Source organism: Gobio gobio (genome assembly GCF_949357685.1).
Source record: "Gobio gobio genome assembly, chromosome: 21".
NCBI lineage: Eukaryota > Metazoa > Chordata > Actinopteri > Cypriniformes > Gobionidae > Gobio > Gobio gobio.
Window position 1 is genome coordinate 21,559,456 of NC_137117.1, and position 20,659 is coordinate 21,580,114.

Here is a 20,659-nt window from a genome sequence, read left to right on the forward strand (position 1 = left end):
ATAACCCCTTCGGGCAGGTCAACGGGTATCCGTTGGTCACCCATACATGCAGAGACCATCGCTCTGGATGGGGATGCCAAACTGACCCTCCTGCTTGAGAGAGGGGGTCTGCTCTCAGCGGAACTGGCCAGGGGGGTGAGTGCGACAGCTTCACCAGCTCTGGGTACCAAATCTGGTTCTCCCAGCGCGGCGCTATAAGGAGCACCGGGCGGCGCGTCTCCCTGATTTTCGCTATGACCTGGGGCAATAGGGAAATCGGCGGGAAAGCATACAGCGGGAGGCTGGGCCAAGGTTGGGACAGCGCATCCTCGCTTTTGGACAGAAACGTCGGGCAGCGGGCGTTCTCTTTTGTTGCAAAGAGGTCGAGCTCCGCTCTGCCGAATAGGCGCCATACCAGCTGGACTGTCTGGGGGTGCAGGGACCATTCTCCTGAGAGAATGAGGCCCCTGGACAGCTTGTCCGGGCCCACATTGAGGTGGCCCGGTACGTGCGCAGCTCTCAGCGAGCGCAGCGAGCTGTCTGCCCACACGAGCAGGCGTTCTGTCAGATTGCCCAGACACCTGGACCTGACACCGCCCTGCCGGTTCACGTAGGACACCACTGTGGTATTGTCCGACCGGACCAACACGTGGTGTCCTCGTATAAGCGGGAGAAACTGCTTGAGCGCGTTCTCTACCGCTATCATCTCCAAACAGTTTATGTGTAGGAGTTTTTCCTCGCTCGACCAGAGGCCGAGGCTGATCTGCCCTCGAAAACGGCGCCCCAACCCGTGGTGGAGGCGTCCGTCGAGATGACCTTGCGGTGTGAGATGGCTCCCATCGTCACTCCCCTCTGGTACCAGTCGGCTACTAACCAGGGCTCTAGGCTGAAACACAGCTCTGAGTCACTCTGATCCTGAAGCCTCCGGACGCCCAGGCTCTGTGAGGCACTCGGGCGTTTAACCAGCATTGCAGCGGGCGCATGCGCATTAAGCCCAGCTGGAGCACAGCTGCAGCTGAGGCCATACGTCCCAGCATCCTCTGAAAGAGCTTGAGAGGTGCGATTTTGCCCGGCCGGAAGTACTCAGCCATGCGCTGAACTTGGCGCGCGCGCGTTGGGGTGACAGGCGGGCTGACATTGCCACAGTGTCCAAATTCAAACCCAGAAATGAGGTTGATTGCGTGGGCACTAATGAGCTCTTGGTCCAATTGACCGTGAGCCCCAGGCTGTCCGGATGGCTGAGCAGCATTGCCCTGTGGGCGAGGAGCTCGGCCTCTGACTGCGCCAGGATGAGCCAATCGTCCAGATAGTTCAACACTCGCATCCCTCGACTTCTCAGAGGAGCGAGGTCCGCGTCCATGCACTTCGTAAATGTACGGGGTGCTAGTGACAGGCCGAACGGAAGGACGGTGTATTGATAAGCCTGGCCGTCGAAGGCGAATCGTAAGAATGGCCTGTGACGTGGCGTTATCTTGATTTGAAAATATGCATCTTTCAAATCTAGGGAGATTAGCCAGTCTCTCGGGCGAGTATGCGCGAGGATCTGCTTGGTCGTGAGCATCTTGAACGATCTTCTCATAAGAGCTTTGTTCAGACGCCTCAGATCCAGAATCGGTCTGAGCGACCCATCCCTTTTTGGCACGAGAAAAAACCGGCTGTAAAAGCCTGACTCGCTCATAGAATGGGGAACCGGTTCTATAGCCCCTTTGCACAGCAGCGTGGCTATTTCTGCTCGAAGTAGATGTGCTACTTCCTCGCTCACTCTCGTCTCTGTACGCGCACAGAAGCGCGGAGGGTGGCGAGCGAACTGCAGAGTGTAGCCGTGCTTCACTGTTTTCAGCACCCATTCTGATACACCTGGAATGGCTTCCCACGCTCTCGCGTGTGCCACACGGGATAGAACGGCCTCCGGGCTCAAAACGCCGCGCTTCGCGGGTTTGACGGTCTGTATAGGAGGGGCGGGCGCAGTGCGCGCGCTCTCTGTGCTGTGGGCCAGCCGATCGCTCTCGATGGCTGGCCGCCTTACACACTGTATCTCTGCCGCTTCGAGCGGGGAGTGGCTTGTGTGTGGCCCTACACTCGTCGTTCCGGCCACCTTGGGCGGAGAACAAATGGTGTGTGGCGCGGCGCATGGCGCCGGGGGCAGAATGTTCGCGAAAATGTGTGAGCGCGTTTGAGCGGGCACAACTCTTACGCGTGGAACATGACCGGTTAAGAGTGGCTGTGTGACAGCGCGTGTGGTGATTAGGCGTGGGCACAAATAAGCGGACACGTGACCTAACTCTAGCACTCGAGCGGCCGGTGGCCGCTTTATGTGAGTGAGAGACACGGGATTTGTGGTGCTTGGGTGCAGGGGTGAACACAAAAGTGGGCACGTTTACTGCATTTGAAAACACATACGGCGTGAGCCGTGCAACCAGAAATAAAAGCAACTTCGTGATTTCTCTGGTTCGTCGTAAAACGGCGGTTGTAGACAGGCGAGAGGGCAGTTTTGCCGGCTCGTTGGCTGCGTGAGAGCCATCTGCAGCAGCCACAGGAGTGGGGGCTGACAGGAAGAAGAGTTTTGACGGTGGTCCGGCCACGGCGGGACTTAACCGTCACTTCCCCCTTCTGCTAGGAGGACTTTGGAGGGGCTTCAGTTGGAAACAGGCGAGAGGGCGAGTCCATCGGCTCGTAGGCTGCGTGGAAAACATCTGCAGTAGCCACAGGAGTGGGGACTGACAGGAAAACAGAGTTTTAACGGTGGTCCGGCCGCAGCGGGACTTAACCGTCTATTCTCTCCTTATGTATAGACGCCCAAAAATACTCGAGCGCCACGTGGTGCAAGTTAGCTTTCTGTATGTAAGAAAAGCTGGCCGCGAGCCCGGGGAAGCGGACAGTAAACATTTTTATCTGCCGCGAGAGCTGGGCTCGAACTCGGGTCTCCGGCGTTTCAGCCGCTGATTTTGCCACTGTGCTACCGGGAGGGACACAATAGCGTTCAGTTAGCGCGAGCATATGGCAGTACGTCTTCGTGCTTGTTGGCAGTTGTGCGTGCATAAAAGACAGGCTCGTTACTGCAATAGTAATATTTCCAGCCGCCTGAACTGGAGAGGGGGCTGAGAAATGCTAGAGAAAGGCGGTTCGTCCGGCCACAGCGGGACGAAAACACCCTCTGTTAATTTTCCGGTGAGTGCGGCGCGCACGCGCGCGCTGAACATGCTCGTGACCGTGCGCACTCTCATTCCTTGTGAACGGCGCAATCTGCGCGGTCCAACAGGGGGGAGTGCGGGTTCATTGGAGAGCATATGTCAGCGTCATGTCTCATGACGGCGTTTGTTCGCTGGCGTGCGTGTCTTAACAGGCTCGTGTACAGCAAAATGAACAATTCCAGTCGCCTGAACTCATGAGGGGACTGAGAAATGTGCGCGAGGGTGGAACAGCTCTCTTGTAACGTAAAGAGAGCTGCAGGACCGTCCGTTTCTGCCATCCCTTGTATGTAAGCGGCGCATTAGCGCGGCATGAACAGAGGGGGGAGGAGGCTCGCTCCGAGACCGTTCATTTCTACCATCCCTTGCAAGCGGCGCGGTGGCGCGGCTTGAACAGAGGGGGAAGAGGCTCGCTCCGAGACCGTTCATTTCTACCATCCCTTGCAAGCGGCGCGGTGGCGCGGCTTGAACAGAGGGGGAGGAGGCTCGCTCCGAGACCGTTCATTTCTACCATCCCTCGCAAGCGGCGCGGTGGCGCGGCTTGAACAGAGGGGGAGGAGGCTCGCTCCGAGACCGTTCATTCCTACCATCCCTTGTAAGCGGCGCGGCTTGAACAGAGGGGGAGGAGGCTCGCTCCGAGACCGTTCATTTCAACCATCCCTTATAAGCGGCGCGGCTTGAACAGAGGGGGGGGAACAGCGGAGTGATGTCATCATAAAACTGCTCGAGTCGAGCCCGCAGGGTCGACATAGAGAGTTCCTCGCACTCTGGGCAATCGCCCGCGAGGAGTGCGGCGGCGGCGTGGTCACGGCCCAGACAGAGAGCGCAGACACATGGCGGTCTCTGGTGCTGAGCTGCACGTGGCACGAGCCGCAGGTGGAACGAGGCGTTTTGATAAAAACGCTCGTGCTCTTTTATGAAACGTGTGACGCAACGGCGAGAAAACGTGCAATGAAAGGATATAATGCTGCCGGATAGCAGAGCAGGCACGGATGGCTGAAGGTGGCGCGATGCTGCCGGCTTCTTCAGGCGCTGTCCTCTGCTTGCTCGTCTGCACGATCACGGCGGCGGGTTCCAGATCCAGCGATGCGAAGGGCTTCGCTGAAGAAAAGAAAATCGAATATGCAGCCCGTGAGCCCTGCTTATATACACGTGGCCACGCCCCACCTGTAGGCAAATGAAGCCAGGTGGGCGCGAAGCGCCCTCATTGGTCGCCACGTCACGCGGGCTCACCGATAGGCTGCTGCAGTTGCCAGCAGAGCAGCCAATAGCACGCTGGAATAGCCTGCTATGGTCTGCCAGGCTGCCGCACTGCGTTGACAATGTTACAAAATTAAGGATAATTTTGGGTTTTTCAGAAATCTCGAAGAAAGAATACTTTCCCGTAGCGTAAGGAACTTACGCAATACGAGAGAACCTCTCGTAAGAGAACCGAGGTACATACCGAATCGTCAGTTTTGTGTACTGTTACACCCCTACTATCTATCTATCTATCTATCTAGAAAGGCACAGAACCCTGGAAGGTCAGGAACAGGTGGACAGGAAAGAGGAGAGTAAAAAAAAAAGCAGATTTAAAAAAAGAGACAAAAAAGTTCAAAAATGGACCATTTACCATTATAACTAGGAGGCATGGACACCCCTCACCCATCTACAGAAGATAATCATTCATTTTAAAAGACTCATGCCTTAATGCACCCTCCATTTTTTCACAATCATTCCCACACTTCTAAATATAACAAACACATTTCTCAGCTGATCGGTTTGGGCTGTTTGCTGCAGGCTGTGTTCCATTATCTGAATGAGTCTGGGAAATGTTAGTGGAGTAGAGTCAGTACATGCAAAAGCATATATTACATGCTAGAAATACTCACAGTCTCTTATTTTGTCTGTCCATTTAGTCAGCACGGGGAAAAAAGAAATCTTTTTAGTGTACAGTAATGCACACCAACATCTTATATTGTACACAACACTCACGAACATTTAGAACATGCACACATATACACATAAACTATGCCTTTATGACTTTAGGACTATATCCTAAATAAAGCAAATTACAACTCCCAACATCTAACCCTAATGAGGTTTAGATGATTTACTGTGTTTGCACACACAAACACACATATGTTCTTCTGTCATGGTGTGAACTTTCTATTTACTTGTTTTTATATAGATATTTTCTATATAATTTTCTCTCCTAACCCTCACAGAAACCATTCCCCTCCCAGATTGCATAAAGATTTTTTTTAATAAGTTTGTGATGGTATGATTACACTGTTTGGAGGTGAAACAAAGAACACACATGATGCCAGCTCAGACACCTGGACAGTAGTTCAGCTGGCCAACAAGAGGCACACTAGAGATAACAAGATGCTGGCAAAGCAGAGCTAAAATAAACTCTGTCCCTATCTAGCTATTTTCCTGCCTTTGACTTCAACCACCCATTGCAAGACTGCTTGGTACTGCAGTCCCAACAACTTAATAAGAAAACAAACATGCTGAGCGTCTCAAAACTGCAACACGGCAGTGAGACAGGAACAGTGCGTTAGCATATGGGCTGGACCCATTCAGACTGTGTGTGCCGGCTGAACATTTTAATGTGGGTGTGTTATTGATCTCAATGGTCACATCCATGTCCATGTTTCCCATTTAAAGGTCACTAATTGAAAGTCAAGAGAAACTGTGACCTTTCATGTAAATGTAAATCTTCACTGACATCTCATTTTGGTGCATTTCTGTTTTGTTGTTTTCATAATCTAGTCTTTTTCCTCTTATTTGTGTGTGTGTGTGTGTGTGTGTGTGTGTGTGTGTGTGTGTGTGTGTGTGTGTGTGTGTGTGTGTGTGTGTGTGTGTGTGTGTGTGTGTGTGTGTGTGTGGAGGGGCAGGAAAGGAAGATGCTCTGTTACACTGATACATGGCTGCAATCTTAAATTGCAGATGTACAATAATAGCAACAAACCAAATGCTGTTTATAGCTTTAGGAAGCTTGTAGCAGCTGCTGTTTTTACAGTTCCTGCTCAGGTGGGTTTCAATCACTGTGCGCTTGACTGTCCTTTCCAATCAGGCCTGTACTAGGCATTCGGTTCAATAGTATAATCAATTGAGCAATTAAACTAGCTTAAAACTACTCATTCTGCAGTTTTCCACTCACATACACCTAATAATAAGCCATAGCAAACATTGTGATACTGCAAAAATCAATGCAAAAAAAACAAACAAAAAAACACACTCACCATGCACACATATCTTATACTCACAAAGTCAAATCTTATACTCACATTTGGATGGGATGTTGATCATGGTGTCCCCGGACCTTGGAGCCACAGACAGCAGGAGGAGAGGGAGCAGGAGAGCAGCGCATCGCCCCCTGCTGCCCACCTGCTGTTGTGACATGGCAGGCATTGCACCTGCTGGCAGACACAAACACAACGGGTCAGAAATTCAGAAATTAAGATTATCCCAATCAGAGAAGAGCAGTCTTTATTGTTTCTTCCTGTATGTTTTTCTTAGGTCCACGCCCTCCCGATGCACTCTCACTGCAAGAGAAGAGAAGAGAGAGAGAGAGAGAGAGAGAGAGAGAGAGAGAGAGAGAGAGAGAGAGAGAGAGAGAGAGAGAGAGAGAGAGAGAGAGAGAGAGAGAGAGAGCGCATGAGGGAGGGGCAGGAAGGGGAAGACCCACATGTGTAGAGATAAACCACTCAGACCTTCACATGGCCCTGGACAGAGGGAGCCAGAGAGAGGGGTAGAGTTGGGGGCACAGTAAGAAATGGAGGTGCATAATATGTTTAGACAATATCGGTTGACTATTACCATAAAAACCATAAAAAATGCAAAATGGTAAAGTCATAGTTTCAGATGGCAATACCATGGTACACAATGATTATCAAGTAAGGGATAATCCACGGCTAGCTGTGCATGAAACGATTGTAAATCATGACGTGGAGGCAAAGAATCACCCAACACGAAGCGAATGAAATTAATTGAATGTACCATGCTATTTACAGTACATTGTGCTCCAAGGCTCTTCATAGAATACCATGGTAGTACCATGGTACTTTTTGTTGGTTAATATTTAAATAATAATATTGTTAGTATTAATATCAGTATTTATTTAATAGTTATCAATATTTTTTTAGAATGTATCCCTTATATTTATTTAATACTGATATCATATTCATACTATATTTATATTTAAATATTTAAAATAGTACAATAAATAATAATGATAATTTTGTAATATTTATCTATTTATTCTTACATGAATACTGATCTTATTTAGGATAAATTATGCTTATCAATTATTAATATTATTATCTGATATGGGTAATATCAGAGCTTATTTTTTTTTCCCCATAACCTTTTATTCCTTTCTACTGTAGCCTACATTAAAATGTTTATGCTCTAAATGTAGTTATCAGTCATAAAATGAATATATTCTACATTAGCTAAAACTTCTACATCAAGGCACTACAATATTTAGTGTGTTCCACTTATTTCTAAAAGACTCAATAGAAAACAGAACACAATACAAAATACTAGACATCATTTTTTATGGATGAAGTGACCGTAATTGCAAGCACATGGCAAAATGTTCTTATCTCAATTACAGATCAACTGCAACCTCATAAAGCAATTTACTCAATGCATTTCCTCAGCAAGACCTCAGAAGTTCTTAATGGTCATGCCATTTATAGGTAATGATGAATGGAGACAGACAGGGTTGTTTCTAGGTTTTAAAAACATCAGGGGCTGGGTGATAAGATAACAAGATTTGCAAAAGCAATATTGTTTATTGGTAAACACAGAGTAACACACATTGTTAAAAAAAACAAAATTATTATGTAAATGCTTATGACATATAGTTACATCTTGAGGTAAAACATTTACATTACATTTGATTTCCAACAAATAGCACTAATATTCCTCCTTTTGTTGAATTTTAAATGTCATTGATTTTTTACTTAAATACTGCTTTTTATAAAATGTAAAGACATTAAGCCTTGTCATGGGCTTTTCCTTCGGACAAGTAAATCAGTCATTAAAAGTCTGTAAAAAAATTTAATTTTGTGTTGTAAATATAATTTATTCTGAAGCAACATTCTCATCAGTGTTCTATCTTATTAAATGTATGCTTCATCTTTCATTTTAAATTCTTATTTATCAACAAATTCAATTAGAATAATGACACTATAGGACTGTTACCAATCAAATTAAATCCTTTACACTGAAAAAATACAACTGCATTAAATAATGTTATGAGATTGTTTTAAATATTTTTTTTATATAAAAATAAGAAATGTAAAAAAAAAAAAAAAAAAAATCACAAAAATAAACCGCCAGTAGGTGGCGGCAAGTGACCGTCTTAATGAGAGAGTCATTGAGTCGTTCATTCAAACAATTTGTTCAAGAATCAGTGGCTGAATCAACTACTGCGCAACTACTGGAGATACACTAGCTATATTGCTGAAAGTATTGGGACACCCCTCCAAATCCAATCACTTCCATAGCCACAGGTGTATAAAATCAAGCACCTAGGTATGCAGACTGCTTCTACAAATACATTTGTGAAAGAATGGGTCGCTCTCAGGAGCTCAGTGAATTCAAGGTTGGTACCGTGATAGGTTGCCACCTGTGCAATAAGTCCATTCGTGAAATTTCCTCACTACTAAATATTCCATGGGCAACTGTTAGTGGTATTATAACAAAGTGGAAGGAATTGGGAAAAACAGCAACAAAATCACAGAGCGGTGTCAGCGCATTCCGAGGCGCAGTGCGCAGAATTTGCCAACTTCGGAGTCAATAGCTATAGACCTCCAAACTTCATGTGGCCTTCAGATTAGCTCAAGAACAGTGTGTAGAGAGCTTTATGGAATGGGTTTCCATGGCCGAGCATCTGCATCCAAGCCTTACATCACCAAGTGTCAGATGCAGTGGTGGAAAGCACGGGTTTCCATGGAATGGGACTGTAGAGGACTGTAGAGCAGTGGAGACGTGTTCTCTGCAGTGACAAATCACATTTATCTGTCTGGCAATCCGACGGACGAGTCTGGATTTGGCGGTTGCCAGGAGAACGGTACTTGCCTGACTGCATTGTGCCAAGTGTAAAGTTTGGTGGATGGGGGATTATGGTGTGGGGGTTGTTTTTCAGGGGTTGGGCTTGGCCCCTTAGTTCCAGTGAAAGGAACTCTTAATGCTTCAGCATACCAAGACATTTTGGACAATTTCATGCTCCCAACTGTGTGGAAACTGTTTAAGTCCCCTTCCTGTTCCAACATGACTGCGCACCAGTGCACAAAGCAAGGTCCATAAAGACATGGATGAGCAAGTTGGGTGTGCCGGAACTTGACTGGCCTGCAAAGAGTCCTGACCTCAACCCCTTTGCAATGAATAAGAGCGGAGACTGCGAGCCAGGCCTTCTCGTCCAACATCAGTCTCACAAATGCGCTTCTAGAAGAATAGACAAAAATTTCCATAAACACACTCCTCCACCTTGTGGAAAGCCTTCCCAGAAGAGATGAAGCTGTTATAGCCGCAAAGGGTGGGCCAACTCCATATTAAACCCTACAGATTAAAAATGGGATGTCATTAAAGTTAATGTGCATGTAAAGGCAGGCGTCCCAAAACCTTTGGCAGTATAGTGTATCTAGGATGTCACTCACGTGGTGCGTGTATGTGTGTATGCTGGAAGAGAGAGACCGACTTCAACAATCACCAGTCACGACAGCTCAGAACTAAGATTAAACAAGCAATATTTGATTCATTTATATTATATTTCCTCTAAACTCAGGGGCCTATTCCAGGCCAAAAACATTCAGGGCTAGATTTAAGTCCTAGTGACGCCCCGGTGCAATAAAAAATATGAATATAAAACAATATCCAGGTCTTTTTGAGGAGCCTCTTTAACAGAAAAGATATGCATCTATTAGAGCAGCTATCGCTCACGCCACAGGCTTATGAGCTATGCCGCAGGAGGAGTTCTCCATCTGTACCTGGGCCTGCCAAATGACACCACAAAGACCTGCATGTATGGCTCCATTTATCAGCACTATCACTGGATCAAGAAATCGTCTTTTTTCATTCACTTGCCTTGATCACAATACAGCACAAAAAGGAGCTCCCCAAGGACTTGTGATAATAACTTTAGACAGAGAATGGGGATGAAACAAAATAAGAAGCGAGACGTGGATATTTTTGTTGGCTCAGGAAGAGCGTGTCTGACAGCAGCTGGCAGCTATGCATATCTTTAGCTGGGCACCGCTGTACCCTGCTGGTGCCAAACCCTGGAGCTGAGTGACCTTGGAGCAGAAGGAAAGGTTGAAGGAGGAGTAAAGCACAATCGTTCACTTTCCTACACTCGTGCACACACACAAAGACAGCCCTGCTGAAAAGACCGGCTCAGACTAGCACAAATTTCCAAGTGGTTTGGTGCTGGTCTAGCTGGAGGACAAGCACCACAGGGCTGGATCACAGTCCCACGAGAGCCCTAAGAAATCATCTTCAGAGGTCGCTAGACTCACCACCCTGGCTCTTTCCAGCTACCTCTGCTGCCCCTAGTGGCAGACCCCTTAACATGCATCAAACAGAAAATCTATACCATTTTGTCAAAATAAATAATAAAAAAATACAAAAAAAAAATTACATTAAAATCTGTCTGGAATGTGCGGCACAAAAATGTCTGTGAAATTTCACACAAAAAAAGGACCATTGCTCATTGTCAAATGTAGCGATGTTTGAAACGCACAGAAGTCACTTTTAAACGAACTACTGTATTTTCCAGAAAAAAAAAGTCGCCCCGGGTTACAATTACACAGAGAGAGAAAAAAACAGACAAGTTGCATCTGTATAAGTCACATCCTATTATAACATTTAAAAAATAATGTAAAAAATGGCAAATAAAACAAAACATTTACGAACATTATTAACATGTATTGTTGTTCGCGTCACTCCAAAACAAATCATTTAAATTTAACATATTTTTCATTTTAAGGGCCATTCATGACATCTATTAACGGCAAGCCTAAAAGACTTTATTTCAATCGAAACTGAAACTACCGGCATGTGGGCAATGCTCTATATACCGGTGGTCTTCGCTATTTTTTTCAGGGGAGCCACACTGATAGGACAAAATCAATAGGAGAGCCACTTTTACCGCAAAGTTTCAAAAGTTAACTTACATCCAGTCATAAATGGCATGTCTGCTTATCAGTCTGTCATCCCTGAACATACAATATGCTATGCAATAAATACAAAAGGTAGATAGATGGTGGGTAGGCATAATATATATTTTAATGTAAACTTTCTTTTAGTGCTGTTTTAAACTAGATTATTCACATATTTTTTTCTGTTTAAAACACGTTTTTTATATATTTTATAATGTAATAATTTCACAGTAATTCACCAAATGAATGTAGAAAAAACAAAGACAGTAGGCTACATTTTAAATATTTGTTCAATTTTTATGAATGAAGGTCAGTATCACTAATACTGATGCTGGAATCTCTATGAAATAGACCCTCCCCCATTTTAAACATTAATTAAAGCCGTTCAACATTAGAGTAATTGAAGGCTTTTTAACATTTATTAGGCTTCAAACTTCATTAGTAGTTAGTGCTGCTGTTACTTTAAGATCTGCCGCTGCCGAACATGACACGGATCTCATCTGGCGCGCTGTCACACGCATCCCATTTCCTCACAACTCTTTAAGTTAATTCAAGACGTTATTTAACTCATTTAAAACTGTTCTTCTGGAGATACTCGACAAAACGGACATTTAGGCATAATTCTGTTTGTTATAGTTTGTTGAAGACCGAAAGAGAACTGGATTCTGGCGCTCTGTGCTCATGATGCTGGCACGTAACCCACACCACTCAACCTAGTTGACAAATGCGTATCATATGCACGTAAAAAGTAATTTTGCCGTATAAATTGCACGATAAATACAAATTGTGTTATAGATACGCATTTCATGAGAACGTGTTGATCTATAAGAGCATTTGCCGTTAAAAGCTGGAAAAACAGCCAACTCCGGCGTCTAGTCTGTATTTCCATCTTGTAATGCCGCTGTTTTGGGGAATTTTTTTATATAAATTATTTGTAATAGAGCAGACACTTTGAGGTTTTTAATGGGTTATGTTATAGCCATGCTTGTTTTTATGAAATATATGTATTGGCTGCATGATCATTTCACCGTAGCCTATTATGTACTGCCATGCGAGCCGCAGATTAAGCTGGTGCGAGCCGAGAGAGACCTGGTATGGCTAAAAACACTTTTTGTTTCAGCTTCTGTAACTCACTGAATTTTTTAGCTAGATAGCTCAAAACTTTATAAAAAGTACCCCAGTTTGTTTACTACAAAAGGCACCAATTCAAACCTCTGCAAGAATATTACAGCCCTTAAGAGTTGATGTCAAATACATGCTGTGCCTTTGATACAATCTACCCCACTGCTGGGGTTGGATGTAACACATGCTGTGGGAAGTTGTAACAATTAGACAAAAGAAGCAAAAACAGAGGCCACATTATGAAATATGCTTCAAAAATGTTTTGCTGTTTTACTGTGTGCATGTGTATGTAAATTAGTCTAACTGGAACAAACTCCCTAAAGTATTTATTCTTAATGAACACTCCAGTGTACCTGTGTAAAGAACATTTAGCACTAACAAAAAGAAAAAAAAGAAAAAAACAGTGTAAATGTGTGAGATTGTGTCAAAAAAATCATTGTTAAAAAACGATGAAAAATCTATGTTTTTAACCCTAGAGTGCAGGCTTGGTAGGACCAGAGACTGCATAGGGCACAATTTACCCACACTTTCGATGTATTACAGCTGCCAAACATACACATTTTCAGAATCCTCACCACTGGCTTTGAACATTTTCTTTGCAACTGATCTTACTGACCTGTTCTCCTTTGAAACCTCACCAGTTCCTTCTTTTTATATATATATTTGCAGGTACACATCTTTCTCTCTTTCCCCCAAAGCATTTGTTACAATTAGATCCACTGGAGAGGCAAGTTTTAGAACCCCCATGCAGTTTAATCCAAATTACAAAACATAAAACAAGGACATGGCAAAACAAACAATAAACAACAGACTTGACTATAACAGAAACTCACCACGATCAATATCAGACCAAGACACAGCAAACATGAGGGTTTAAATACACATGGACTAATGTCCAGTTGTTTCTGTGAATTGCAGCGACCAATTTGCTTCTCTTTTCGTTAGCTTTTGGCAGTCTGTAAAAAATATACCTCAGATTTCTCAGATAGTCAATCTCAAAGCTCTTTCCCGTTTTAGCTGTGTTTTGTGATGTATTCACGGTGAAAAAAACAAAGCTGCCACTCAGTCTTTTTGCCACTCAGTGGGCGTAACCGCAGCCACTCTGGCTGTCACGCGCATACCCTCTATACTCGGTCTCCCCCTACCTCACAATCGGCATGAATCCAAATTTCTGTTTGTAAATGTGAGAAGTCTCCATTGCGCAATCTGGGCTAGGAAATCTTTCGACCCTCACGATCCTGATCAATGACTAAATTCCACCCGCGAAAATTCGCCAAACAATGGTAAATGTGACCACCACACCTGGCTAATAACTGATAAATGGATCAATCTAAAATTCTGGGCTAAGATTGGGGCATCACAACATCATAGCTACAGTATGAAAAATGGATATACAATTTGAGTTTGCTAAATATTACACCTACTAGTGTTTTTAAGATGTAAATTGTGGAAATGAGAACGCACAATTAAATATACAAATATTGTCTGATAAATATACATCCAAAATCTGATATGTTAGCAAAATTATGCTGGTGAAAAAAAAATGTGCGGTTTAAACTAGGTAAGAAGCCTGACCCCAACATACCAGCATCCAAAATACAGGCTACCACGCTAGTCTTTTCAACCAAGAAAAAGAAATGTAGGAGGAGGACGGATATTTAATGGGATTTTTTTTAATAGCTACTAGAACATTTGAGTCAGCATTTGAGCCCACATCATGTTACTTACAGGTCACATATGGAAGATCATACACATAATGTTGGTGTAGCACCTCAATCTTGGATTACATGGCTCATTAAACACAGTCACCTCGCATCGGCGCTGTGCCTGCGAATCTCTTCGTGAAAGCAAGAATTAGAGGAGAGAAGAAAAGGAGGAGTGGAAGGGGTGAAAGAAGATGACAGCGAAGACAGTAATCCATTCCTCCATTAAATCACACAGCTGCCCGAATCAATCAGTCACCTTTCCTCTCCTTTCATCCTCTAGACTCGGAGACATTAGTATTAACTGATCAGAGGGGGAGGGGATGTGTAAGCAGCCAATTAGAAGCCAGGTAAGCCTCCGTTGGCCTTTAACAAATGCCATCAAATGAGGATGAATCGAGTCGGGCCTTCATTGGATTTCCTTGGCACTGAGAGGTGCTGAGAGTAGTCCGATTATCCCTGTCACACTGCTGCTCCGGAGGGAGCCAGCCGCCAATCAAACAAGTACCCAGTAACGTGTGATCAAGCAGTACCCGCTAACTAGGTGACCAAGTCAAGCATGACTGGCTTGCAGAGAATAGAGCAGGAAAAGGAGGGGTTTGAGGGTGTGGAACTGAAGGGGAGTGTCTCATCTCCACGAAATGAGCTCCAGGCACTACTTGAACCCCAACGTGCTGATAAGAAGCTTGTCTATCACGGCTTACATGGCCTCTATTGCTGATGCGAGCGAGATTGACAACGGTCAGGGTCTCTCAGCGCCGCTGTGCAGCTGTTGCTGATAGTATCTAATCCTGTCACCTGCCTCATTACCGAAGGTCATAGACTAAACGTCACTGATTCCCTGCAGCGGATGGGAACCCAAGGCAATTATTTCGTTTCCATAGAACAGATGTGCATGCAAAAAAACATAAACAATAATAGTCATAATAAACATACCATGCTTTCAGCGCCACAGAGAATTGATGCATCATTCCACATAAACAAACTCTGTAATGTCAACCCTGAGGCGACTGAAAAAAACAAACAATTATCTTTGCGAAATGGAGCATGTCACTTCACTCACAGCACACACTACTTGAATTTCAGTGGAAATGTGAATATCACTGAAAGTTGTTGGTTTGAATGTAATCACAGCAAAGGTTGTGTGGATCACAGCTTTTAACAAATGACATGCTTAAGCTTCTAAATACAAGAGCTTTGGAACAAGAAAAGGGCAGTTCTTATTTAAGTACATTAATAGCGAGACAGTTGTATTTTTAAAAGATGAGGTGTTATATAATCTTCAGTGGACCAACTTGCTGAACACTGTATTTCAGGAGCTGAGAGCTAAACTTCTCCGCCTGGTATATCCTTAATCCTGTCATGTCAGTTGAATTATAGTGGGATTCTAGAAGTGTAAATCCTGTTCTTATTTGATCCTGAGGTTACCCGAAAACAGTTATTTAAATTTTAATAATATATCAAGTGAAAGTGGCATGCGAGTATGGTAACCCATACTCGGAATTTGTCCTCCGCATTTAACCCATTCAAGTTAGTGCACACACATTAGGAGCAGTGAGTACTGAACACGCTGGACACCGTGGACACACACATTCCATGAAGTGGGCAGCCATCGGGGGTTAGGTGCCTTGCTCAAGGGCACCTCAGTCGTTTCCTGCCGGTATTGATAATCGAACCCGCAACCTTTCCCCAAATATATTTATATATTGGGCCAATGTATCTTCAACATAAATAACCACACATCATTTTGAGAGGATGTAGTGGGAAAAAAAAGTCTCAATTATTCATTTCAGACTATGGTGAACGTGATTTCACCAAGTAAAAGATGTCCCTGGATCAACGTTCCTATCCACCAATCAGATTTGAGGGATAGGTTTACAGTTACAATCAAGTTTATGCTTACAACAAGGGTTAGGGGCTTCTGCACCATTCTTATTCACCTATCATTTCCCTCTGATTTTTATGGGTAGGGTTAGAACTATATTTTTGGACAGGATTGTTGTTTCAGGATCAACACAACATGTCTTACTTGGCAAAATCACAGCGACCTCAGACTATACAGGCTACAAGAAAAACCAGCAGGAGACCGTGTAGACTTCACTGTTCTGAGATGTAATATCTTTTATCTGTTCTAAAATCATCATCTACGGCTTGCATAATTATTTCCCCTGCACCCTCAAGCAACTAGTGAGAATATGTATTCTAGATGACTCATTTAAAATTAGAAACAAAAAAAAACTGCAAATATTAATCTAAACACAGGCGCTTTCTTCAAACAATACCCTGCGTTCTGCCGTTTTGCTGAACCGCAGTAGCACTAAGAGTGTTTATCCAGTGAAAGTCATCTGTACAGTATGTGTTTATAAGGGCTGGGCTCCGTCATGCCTCCTCTTTAAATATTTACCACCTCCAACTGTGAGGATGCGTGTCAAAGACTGAAGGAGGGAGAGAGAAAGAGAGATGGAGAATAAATGAATACATGCTTGCCCTCAACCCTCAAGACCTCCCTGAGGGTCTGTCTGTCTGGAAAGCCGAGCGACGGACAGCAACAGAAACACAGATCTGAAGGCGAAGAAAGAGGGACAGGAAAAAAAGAGGGGGAGGAGATAGGTGACTGAAAGTAATGGGAAAAAAGAGGAGTGGCAGAAGACAAGGAGACATAGAGGGGGGCCTGTAATTTGCAGAGACCCCCTGCAGGGTAAATTATTTATAGCCTGGCCTTCCCCACCAGTACAATTTGCCCTGAATTCACCTAAATTCATAATTCATATCAGTTTGTTCACCATATATTTGGTCCGGGACCAGATTGTCCCCCACTGTGCACTCAACCGTCACTGTGTCTGGGTCTTCTTGAAGACCAGCGTCTTATTTGCATGAACTTGTTGCTGGTAACTCAAGGGTTAAGTGCATAAAGCGAGGTAGAGCGATAATAATACGAGTCCTTGATCCAAGCAGCAGACAAGCTCCACACAATAGTGTGCATGGAATGCTAGATTACAGATTACATTGATCCCATTATGCTCAGACGACAGTAGTAAAAGCAGCAATTATTGCTCACAAATAAAAAGTCAATATTCTATTGAGACCATGCAATGTCTGTCTTTTGAACATGTGCACCAGTGAATCTATGCCACTGCTGTTTAATTCTTATCAGTAGAGCAAAATAAATCATATTTACCTGAGTTGTGAATGTGAGTTTGCAGGCTGTATTGAATGTGAATCGTGATATTTGCCACTTTCCCAACATTTGTTTAATTATTCTTAAAAGCTATGTAATTTATGAATGCAACAATAGTGTTTTTTGCTGTGGGTTTATGCGGTGACCTGGATGAATGTGAGACTCCCAGACTGAAATACTTTTTCCCCATAACAAACCAGATCAAGACATAGCTGAGATAATGACAGGGTGGCCTAAAAACTTTGACACTTTAGTCTTTCGAAACAGAAGTAATCATTTTGATCTTCAATTTAAAACCCAGATAACTCCAACTTGTTTAGTTCAGACGTTTGTCATTCAAGTTAAGCTTATATGGGTAGTTTTTTAGTCTGGCTGATGGTGGCATGGTTATGCAATATTGGAATATTTGTGAGCAAGGAATTTTTGGGACTGTATATAGGCTACATATATATATTCTAATGTACTCTATACTGTATTAGCTAGGGATGTCCAGATCCGATCACATGATCGGAAATCGGGCCCGATCACGTGGTTTCAGACTCAATCGGAATCGGACATTTCCTCCCGATCAGGACTCGGATATATATGTATATATATTCTCATTATTTTTTAACACATCTATAGTTATGCGGTGGCACAGAGTTAGACCCTTTTGACTCCACACAGAAACACCAACGCGTGCTGCATGACATCACTTTGTTGCAGAGACGCTATTGGTTAAATAAGGTGAATTAAATAAAAAATAAGGAACATCCTGGATCCGTTTTTTCGCTCTTCTTTATTCTTTTTTTTATGTATTATAGAAGTATCGGATCGGGACCCGGTATCGGTAGATACTCGAATTAAAATGACTCGGACTCGGATTCGAGGGCAAAAAAACCTGATCGGGACATCCCTAGTATTAGCAATGGTAGGTTGTCGATCAAGACATTGTGATTTCTCTTATTAGAGTGGTTTCTGTTTTGACGGTGCCCATAAATTCTGTTCACTAAAAATAACATCGCACCTACATGTCAACCAACTCTCATTATAGAATTAGCATTAGTAGACTGTCTGCTTAATATCTGCCAACACTTTATTGTGATGGTCCCAACAGACATTCTACTCACTATACGTAACTTTGCAAGTACATGTAAACTTATTCTACTAACCCTCACCCTAACCCTTTCAGTCTACTTAAGCCGAAAGTATACTTCGGTATACACGTCGAACGTACAGCCTTGCGAAGTATACTTCTTTTGACTCGTACGCATACACAGACGTTCGACGCATGCACGGTTTTGAGCAATCTCTTGCCACAAATTACAACCCATGCAAACACTGCATACAAAGTAGTGGTGAATGTGGAAAAAGTGAAGTATACTTTGGCCTTAATATTTAACGAATACTCTGGTTCTGTTTTTGATCATTTTGCCTGTGTTAATGCCAACTGCATAAATGTTGGCACAAAGTCTGTTTCACTTTTCACTCCCATTTCCTTTAATAAATCTATTTTACACTTGTTGTAACACAAAAAAGTTACACTCAGGACCTTCAGGACAAAAATGTCCCCATTGAAACCCATTCAAACTGCAATTTTTTTTTATCCCAGGACCATTTAACTATAAAATGATGCAGTCTTTATTGATAGGCTTTCATTCTATTGGCAAGGCTTCAAAACTATATTTTTTTTTTTACTGTTTTTACTAAGCAAATACTCACTTTAGTCCTGTTTTCTGCATAATATAGAGCCAAATTGGATAAATTATGCAGATATAATTGTGTGGGTGTGTTGGTATGGATTGTGGAGGTGGTTTGTATGTGTGCGTGTAATATTTGAGAGAGAAACGTTGAAAATTTGGTACTGTGTCCAAACCAAATCTTGCTGAAAGCTAATTTTTTTAGATATCAACCTCAAATTTGGCTTTGATTTTTTTGCAGTTTTAGAGTTCAACGTGTTTCATAAAATATACATTTTATATAAAATAATGTTCATAAACATTTACATACGGTTTACGGGAATCAAAAACATACGATACAGCCGGTGTAATCTGATTCCCAAATGAATGACTTATATTATACAGTTCATTTAGTTTGAAAGTGCACAGATTTGAATCAGTCTGACGAATCCTCTTATGGACTGAACTGATTGGTTACAGAATCAACATCTGACCTACTTACTGAACTGCAAGTTATCCTTCTTATATTAAGTGAGTATCAAACACTGACTTGCTGTCTATATAACAAAGTTTTTCTTTTGTAATAAAGTAAAATTTCTACATATGTAGTAGAGGATGGATGGTGACTCCCCCTTACTGCAAAAATATAATTCTGTAAGGTGTGCAGACAGAGCATTAAAATTAAAAGTAGAGAAACTATAGAGTATATGACACCGTTTCTCTCGCCCTCTTATAAGAGGATGAACAGGTCTCTTTGACATCCCTTGATATGATACACTTAAGTTAAGATTTTCTTCACACAGGGACATAAGCACACCACCCTTTGCCTCGCTTTGGACAGTTCTAAAGTGCATCCAGATCAACACACTGCTGACTTGAGGCGATATTTCTCTGCTTTATTTACTTGACATCCTATGCGGTTTACCCAAGGGTCCCTCTGCGTGGACGTGGCCTCTCATCTTCATAAAGGCCTCTGATGTGCGCCGACAGCACCGGAGCGCACAGGAGAGCAGAGAGCCGCCCTAACCACCTGACAACTGACCTGTATCTTAGATCGGTACTGATGCAATGTTTGCGGAACACTGAGTCTAAAACCGGCAGAGCTTTTTTTTCCATAATTATTCTGGTTCTTGTATTCTGAAAACCCTCGCTCATGCCTCCTTCCCACTGTTTTTCTGGGTTAAGGGTTAATATCAGAGACACAGAAAGCTGTAGAAAATAAAGGTTGTCAGAGGGGCTACCGCCCACTTGCTCCATCCACGTTACCATGGCAACGGGGTCTCCACAGCATCTCCTCCATACATGGACATACAAATTCAGTTATTCACAAGCATACACGGACACACACACACACAAGGGAAAGCTATCATGGAATCATGCAGCATACACATGATCAAGCTTGCAACACACTATAAACATAAATCTATCTGCCAGATATTATGCTCTAACCACATTCAGTGTCAACAAGGAAAATCACTCCCGTTGTCTTTTTCCATGTTACATGAGGCGGTAGTCGTCACGTTTACTTATTTATTGATGTTTTTTTCCCTTAAGACACAATAAAAACAGAGGGAATAAAAGACTTGGTGAATAATTCAAGTAAAAAAGTGTGTTCATTAAGACGAGAAAGGTGGAAAAGGGGGTATAGACATTTCTAACAGAGCTTGAGGGGGGA

General features: G+C 43.3%; 1 protein-coding gene across 2 annotated transcripts in view; it reads right to left on the minus strand.

Annotated features, from left to right (window-relative positions):
- l1cama (L1 cell adhesion molecule, paralog a) overlaps nucleotides 1-20,659 on the minus strand; it is a 78,690-nt gene that overhangs the window by 31,277 nt on the left and 26,754 nt on the right. Inside the window, exon 2 of one of the 2 annotated variants that reach the window (XM_079803156.1) lies at nucleotides 6,422-6,574. Coding sequence is in view for 1 of the 2 variants with exons in the window: in XM_079803155.1 (XP_079659281.1) it covers nucleotides 6,443-6,566 (124 nt within the window). In the remaining variant the exon portion in view is untranslated. The remainder of the gene's footprint in view (nucleotides 1-6,421; nucleotides 6,575-20,659) is intronic. The other variant, XM_079803155.1, reaches the window with a different exon arrangement.